The 7,834-nt window shown below is 54.2% G+C and overlaps 1 protein-coding gene across 1 annotated transcript; it reads left to right on the top strand.

Moving 5' to 3' along the window:
• Positions 1–6,531: 6,531 nt before the first annotated feature.
• LOC103807891 (C-C motif chemokine 20-like) lies at positions 6,532–7,516 on the top strand. Its single transcript, XM_009080638.1, is given in 4 exon segments — positions 6,532–6,570; positions 6,573–6,600; positions 7,149–7,269; positions 7,384–7,516. Coding segments are annotated over 4 exon segments (321 nt in total).
• The last annotated feature ends 318 nt before the right edge of the window (positions 7,517–7,834 follow it).

Consider the following 7,834-nt stretch of genomic DNA (forward strand, 5'->3'; position numbering starts at 1 on the left):
CTGGAGCTGCCATTCCAGGGTCTGTGGGGCCTTGGCAGGCGGATACAGCCAGGAGGTATCCCAGCTTCTGGCCCTCCAGCTATTCCCTTATAAACAGTCACTCACCTGATCCCCAGCCCCAAAGGGAATTTCCAGCCCCTTGCACTGCTCCCAGCTCATTGCACATTGACTGCAGCCATCTGCTGAGCCACAGACCTCAGATCCTGGCTGTCTGGCTGTGGCATCTCCAACAGTGTCTCAGCTCCAAATGGTGTTTCCCTCCATATGCCTCTTGCATCCCCTTGGACACACCCATTTGATGGCCAGCTCAAATGGCCAGTCTTGACTCTGCAGGTCCTTGGTGGGTCCAGGTCAGTCCCTGCTCTGTGCCTGGGAGGAGGGTGCTCTGCATTGCACAGGCCTCCTTGGTGATGCAGGGTGTTCTCCTGGCATTAATTCTGTTTGCCTGGTGCCAAAATGAGCCTCAGGTCACTCCTCATGTCTTCAAGTGCTGGCCTTCTTGTGGAGTCAGCTACTGTGGGGTTTGACAGCTCTGCTGCTCTGCCTTGCTGCTCTGAAACACTGTTAATGGCCAGCTATAGTTAGATTTGGAGTACATAACTTCCTGCCTTTTAACTATATCCAGGATGAGAACTGTCCACTGTGTAGCCGAGCTCCCAGAGCTCCCCAAGCTTCTTCTGTCTCTTTCAGCAGCTGTTTCCTTTCCATGCAGGCTGCTGCGAGTAGTTTGGCCAACTGCTACTCATGTGCCCTCCTTGCACTGTGCTTTCTGATGCCAAGTCTAGATGCTCGTGGCCCATGAAGATGGCAGGCAGTGTGGTAGGTCTCTGGTGTAGGTGCCTTCCTAACCCCGTGGGACTTCATCTCCTTTCTCTTTGCTTTCTCTCTGCCTTCTGTCTTTTCTACCACTGCCTGGACATTTGGCGGCTGCTTCCCTGGTTGGTGTGGCTGCCTGAGCCACCATGAGGAGAAGAGTCCTTCTCTGGTGTTTTCCAGTCTTGGCTGAAGCATATCTGGTTTCTAGTTTATGTCTTGCACTCATGTCTTCTGCATACTCTCCAGAGCCTGCTTGATGTTTTGCTTAATTTCCCTTTGGCTGTCTTTAATTTCTCCATCTCTATACACCACCATCCCCCTTCCTCCCTCTGCTGAACTCGCTGCATGTGTCAGCCACTCTTTGCTCTGGAGACTGGATTGGGCTCTGCATCCCGTGAAGCTGAGCTTGTGCCAGAAGTGTGGAGCGGAGTGGGCTGCCGGGTGTCTGCAGCAGGGCCCTGCCTGATGTCAAGTACAAAGTCTAACGTCCCAAGATAGAGAAGGAGCAGTTTCCTCTCCAACAACACTCATCCAGCTCTTTTCCCAGCAGATTCACAAGTCTCTCTCAATTCACACAGCAGAACGATGCCCTCGCACGAAGTCTATGTGTGTGCGCATCCCATCCTGGACAGTGCCTGGCCAGCCCACCCTTCTCCCACCACCCAGAGCTCTGGCTTCGCTGGCATGCACACCATGCTGTGCTTTGGGGGCTGCTGCTCACTTTGTTGCAAGAGGATTTATGACTTGTTACATCTCCACTTTCAGTGAAGTCTGAGTTGGCGCCAGCAGTTTCCACGGAGTTTTATGTTGTCGTACAAGGACCTGTGGGATTTCTGGATGGAGTATTGATGTGCTTCTCCATGGAAAAGGGAAGGTTGGGCCTGTGGTCGATGGAAGGACTGAGGACTAGCTGAGAGGGGCAGTTTTTGGAGGGCTGTGCAAAAAACTGTTTAACTGCTGCTCCTTATGGCATCTCCCGCTATCTGCCAAGGGCAGGAGAGCCTTGCCATGTCCCCTTTCTACCATGATCCTTGGCCACCCAATGGAGGACTTTGCTATGTCACAGAGGGACAGGGTCTGAGTTATCATCCCTATATTTTCTGGTAATGTAGTGACAAATGTGTACACTCACAACAGCCCAAGTCCAAAGGATCCCATGTGTTGGGTAATGCCTGAATCTGGAGGGCTGAGAGTTGAGCAGTGCTGGCCACGTACATTCCATGAGGAGAAAAAACACAGATCCCGCTCAGTCCTTTTATTTTGGGTCTGAGTAAGCGCTATGGGCAACACCATACATCAAGCAGAGGATGCTGTAGGAAAAGGACATTGTTCCAGGGTGCAGGACTCACTGAGGTCCCTCTCAGCCCAATCACTAAGTCCCTGAACATTTTCCAGCAGTGTCCTGCCCCAAACCTGAGTCATTCTGCTGGCATGCTAGCAACCAAAGGGTTAACTCCTTGGACCCACACGCACACATTTGGGAAACGAGATTTCCACCTGGGGCAAGGCAGAGTGTGTGTGCGGCAAACTTCTCTTGACTGACTACTCTCCAAGTCTAGCCGGCTTCAGCACCCGCGCATTCCCAGGGAGCTGCTTCCTCGCCCTTCCCAGCATGTTGTGCTCATCCTGCTCTTCCCATCAGCCTCGCCGAACACCAGGGACAGTGCAGCAGCCAGCAGGCAGCCTGCCCGGCTCGTGTGCCGCCGACTTCCAGCAATTCTTTCCCGCGTCCCATGGACAGCGTAGCTATATGACATTTCTATACGGTGTGCCTGGCAGGCAGCCCCGCTCCCCTTCCCAGCCACGGGGATTTTCCATGCTGGGCTTTGCAAACTACCTCTGCACTGAGTCCTGGGAATCAGAGGCTCTGCAGGAAGGAATTTGCTGGTCAGCGGGTTGAGCTGAGCCGTGCGACCCTGTTCCTGTTAGCAGTGACATTAACTTGGAGGCAGCATCCAGAAGAATTTGGAAATTCCCAGTCCCCCTGGTTGGCTCCCCTTTATGTCTTCAGTTCAAGGAGCCTCTACTCACAGCCCCAAGCTGCCTGAGGAGCAGACCCTGATCTCTGGTTAAGTGGCACGGAGCCGGGGGCTTCTGCAGGCTGACAGGCAGCACAGGGCCGGGGGAGCGGAGAGAAGAGCGCTCGGGAGAGAGGATCTCCTGGCATTGTGGGGTGGGATGCTAGGAAACTGTGATGCTAGAAAACTGTGATACTAGATGTCAGAGGAGTAATCCACAGATGAACTCCAGGCTCTGGAGCTCTGGTGCTCAGGTGCAGCATGCAAACGTGGGAAGCGCCTCCAAACGATGGAGGTTTGAGCAAGCGCTTACAAGCTGCCGTGATGGTTTCACTGCCTGGGAAGGGCTCACAAGCAAGGCGGTTCGATGACCTCTGCTGTGGTCCCACTGTTTACATGCACTCTGTGTCTGTACACCACGTTCTCTGCCTAGGACGCCTTGCCCTCTTCATGCAGTGTGGGGGTCCCTTTATCACAGGGGTGCACAGTGCTGGGTTTGGGCTGCTTGAGCATGGGAGTAGCTTGAGGCACTATTGTACAAAGCCCTGTTGCAATGGCTCTGTACAGTGTCTGACACATACCTTGGGGCCAGAAAGGGGTTCTCTGCAGCTGGGACACCTCAGAGGAACACCCTGCCTGGTCAGATCCCCCTCCCTGTGTCTGCCTCCATCCTGCACCTCTGAGCTATGGGAAAATGCTGGTGGCTTTTTTTGGGGCCCAGCAGGAGCCCAAACTGGTGAGAAATGAGTTTTGTGGGTGCATGCAAGAAATTGTACCTGGCCAGAGCAGCTCCTGGAGGTTGATGGTAGTCAAGAGCCCCAAAAAGCCTTGCCTCCACCCCCACCCTGACAGCTCCTCTATATCCCAGCAGTTTGGTCTGTCTTGCAACCTCTTTGCAAAGCAGGGATGCTCACCCTTCTGTCATTGCCAGAAGGTCCCTTCTTTCTCCCTGTGTGGGGAGACAGGTGACAGAACAAGGCACATGGAGCGGAAGGAGTGAAGGGGGATGGTCTGAGGGAAGGGAGGCATAAGGGGACATGGGGCATGGACACCCAGGCTGGTTTCCATGGGGCCCTGCTGCTCAGGCATCCGGATGAGTGCAATGGCCAAATACCCCTTCCCCTCCTGGGTCCTCTCCAACACACCTTCCCTGGAAGGACTGGAGGAGGAGTCTGTTCATCCAGACTCTTACTTTGAGGTGCAGAGAATTGCCAAAGGCTGATGCTTGTGAAGGGAAACACATGCCCTGACCCTACTCAGCAGCTCAAACCATGCTTAGAGCTGGCCTGCGGCCAGAGGATGCTGCTGCAGTATCTTGAAAACACTCAGAGAGCCAGGGACTTTCCAGCAGCCTGCTGCTGTGGCTGGAACATGGACTGGGCAAGAGAGAGACCTGAGCTCTATGCTGGGACCACAGAGTGCTCCTGGGCTCCTCTGGGAGCAGAGAGAGTCCTGGGGTGAACTGGTCTGTGCCAGGGAGAAACCTGTGACATGTTCTCACTCCCTCCACATCATTTGTCTTGATACCACATAGGCTGTGGGACAGATGTGATCAGGGTGGATGGCTACAGGATCAGAGCTTCCCCAGCTTCTCCAGCACAGGGACAGTCTTCTATCTGTGCCAAGGCTGGAGGTTCATCCAGGTGCTCAGCACCTGGGCAGTGCTCTCTGGAGAAGTTGCACAAGTAAGGGCTGGAAAAGCAGTAAGTACCAGCATGGCTCTCCTTTTCCTGTCCTGTCCTGATGCCACCAGTGCTTTGGGGTTGGAGGGATGTGTGATAGCACAGAGGATGCCTCCAGGGACCCATTCCTTGTGCTGCCAGGCACCCTGGGGAGATGCTCCCATAGACAACCTGCTGCTGCCCATGTCCAATGCCTGCTGTATGCCCCAGAGTCTGCTGCCCAAGTCCACACCAACCTTTGTGCTGCACAATCTGTGGGGAGGTGCTTCCACCTATCTGGTTCCTGGGCGCTTGGGTACCCCCGAGAATGGTAGCACCCTTTCTCTCCTGCATGAATGGTGGAGAGAGCCCCAGGAATGCAGCCCTGGATCTGATACTCTGCCAACTTCTTCTGGAGAAAGGAAGCTTGCTGGTGTCCTTGCCCAAGAGAGGGCTTCAGGGCCATTGTTGGTGAGCCCCCCTGCTATGACTCCAGCATTGCCCCCGCCCTTCTGAGAGGGGCAAGAGTGTGGGCATCTTATCACAGCTGCTTTCTACAGCAGGACTTTGGTCTCCCTGGGTTATTCATTGCCCTTGATGACTGTTTATGAGGGTCATTATCAGGTACCAGTGGAAAGTCCTGGCGTTGTAACCCAGCTCACATGCAGTGGAGCCTGGGAAGGACCGCCAGGACACAGCTGGCACAAGGGACAGGAGCTGGCCAAGGAGCTGGATGCCATGGCGGATGAAGAGGGGCTTTTAGCTGTGGGTGGTGAAGGTGGGAATGGGATGGCAAAGGGGGATTCTTGCTGGTGGAGGTTGCTCGAGGGGCTGGAGTGATGCCAGGTCCTAGCTCTTCTCAAAGGTGAATGGCAATGGCATCGGAATCATCAAAGGAAAAGCCAATTTAATGGTAAGGAAAATGTTTTCGACTTCAGAGCATTACAACCACAGGAACAGGTTACCCAAAATGCTTGTGAAACCTTCACCCTGGTCTCTTGCAGACCATGCTCTGGCTGTCATCTGAAAGCATGGAGGTGTCTGTCTTTTCCCCACTGTAGGACTGGTGTCACACTGGGTTGCTCAGGGCTTGCTCCAGCCACATGGTTGTCTTTTTGTGTGGTCTTTGCCATCACAGGGAATCCCTGCAGGATCCTGTTCAGCTCTCCAGTTGTACATAGGGGCCCACTTCTACATAGCCCCCACCAGACCAGCTATTTCCAACCTATGCAGCCTCACAGGGTCATGTCATTCTGTCTGTGGAACTTCATATCTTGTCTGTGTTACACCTCAGGAGGTTCTCATCAGCTCATTCCTCCAGCTGGCTGAGATTCCCACTCATTCTCAGCTCCCCACAATTTGGTGTCACCAGCAAAGTATGGTGGGGGGTGATATTTCCTCCAGCCCCATTGCAGTCTGGCCCTTGCTCACCTCAGCCTTACAGATGTGTTCAGCTGTTTGGGGAGGTCCTTGAGAGAGCTGGATGGGGATGGGGGCTCAGGGGTCTGGGATGTACGATCACCCTGAGTCCCTTCTTACCTATTTGTGTGTGTGGTTTGGCTTGAAAGCAAAGCATGAGGTAGAGGAGCAAAACAGATTGCCTCCTTGGTTTCTTTAATGGTTTGGCAATGAGCCATGGTCCCTGTCCTGGGAATAATCAGGCAGGCAGCGACACCTGACCCTCCAAGAGCAGGTAGCAACAGGTTATGAGACTGGGTAGGAAACTGGAGCCCACAAACTCATCTAGATGTGATGGGAGCTATGTCTCCAGTATGTCCCCCACCTGGCACCTCACACTGTGATAGGCAGCTGGGAACAAGACAGGACGTGTCTGTAAAGGGGGGCTCACTTCTTTCAGGAATCCCCCACCCCCTACTTCTCCATCATCCAGTCCCTGGCCGGCTGGCGGGCTGCCTGCCAGGCTGGACGAAAATGAAAGCAAAATAGTCAGAGATAAATAGGAGCAGGCTCAGCAGGAGACAGCAGTGCAAGTCCTACTCCACAGCCTTGCCCTGCTCAGCACTCGTGGCACCACCATGGCTCTGCGTCTCCTCCTGCCACTTTTGCTGCTGGCTGGGCCACCCTCCTCATCATCCAGTCTCAAGGTGAGGGTTGCACAGCCCTCCTACTGCCTACTCCTGGTATGATGGTGCAGGGGGTGTGGGTGCTTGGTGAGATCTGAGCAGGGTGCTGGATGGTGTGGGGCACGTTTGCAATGCATTTGGGTGTGGAGTTTGCAGTTGTGTGTAGAGGTGTTTGTAGGGGTAGCAGAGTGTGTATGTGTGTGCCTGTGGCATTGGCTTGCAGTGCTTGCTCATCTTGGGAGAGTGTGTGGGTACATGTGGCTGGTGTGGAAGCAGCACCCAAAGCTGAAAAATGCAGACATGAGAATGAGATTTGGTATCTTTTCAAGTAGCTCATATCTGCCTCAGTTTCCCCTCTACCACCTTCCGATATGGTATCTCCTATTCCTGGGGCAGGGTCTGACCTGTAACTGTGCACTGCAGTTGAGACCTCCTATTCTCATATGCTGCCCAGAGCCTCTCCCACAAGTGACACCGAGACAGCCCTGTGTTGTCAGCTGGCTGTGCTGTGCTGAAGGTGTCCTGATTCTTTGAGGTTCCAAAATCCCACATCCCCTCCTTGCTCACAGGCATTGGAAGCTCGGCCTCGGACTGCTGCCTGAAGCACAGCCAGAAACCCATCCCCAGTAGAGTGGTGGTATCCTACAGCCGCCAGGGACCTGAGACGGGATGTTTGCTGAATGCTATAGTGTGAGTACACTGTAGCAGTCAGGACCACCATGAGCAGCTGGGTCCTGACAAACCCTCCTGCTCCATGTCCTCCTGCTGCTCACCCCCCAGCAAACCTTTCTGCTGCACCCCCAGGTTCACCACCAAAAAGAACAGGAAAATCTGCGCCTCTCCCGACAACCCTGCTGTCCGGAAGCTGGTGCATTTCCTGAACAAGAAGGCCAAGGACAGGGGCAGACTCAAGCAGCAGGAGCAGCAGCAGGTCTAAGTCAGACCTGAAGAGGTAGGTGATGGAGGACAGGCAGCTGCAGTGTGATGGGGTGAGGGTGCTGCACCTCATTCCAGATTCTTCTACATGGGAGAAAGTTTATCTCTTGGTGCCAAGTCCGAGAGTTGTCAGATCCATGGCTATAGCATGGAGGCACTAAGGGCATGGCTCCCTCCTGGTCTGTGCTTGCCTTGAAATCAGATTTGTTTCTGGAGGTGCTGGGACAAGGCAATGCTTGGAGATGGGCAAGGCATGTCACACAAGTAAATGGCCCCAGCAGGGACGGGTGCTCTGGCTGAGACCCTCTCCATCTCATCA

Source organism: Acanthisitta chloris, unplaced genomic scaffold (assembly GCF_000695815.1).
Source record: "Acanthisitta chloris isolate BGI_N310 unplaced genomic scaffold, ASM69581v1 scaffold8658, whole genome shotgun sequence".
NCBI lineage: Eukaryota > Metazoa > Chordata > Aves > Passeriformes > Acanthisittidae > Acanthisitta > Acanthisitta chloris.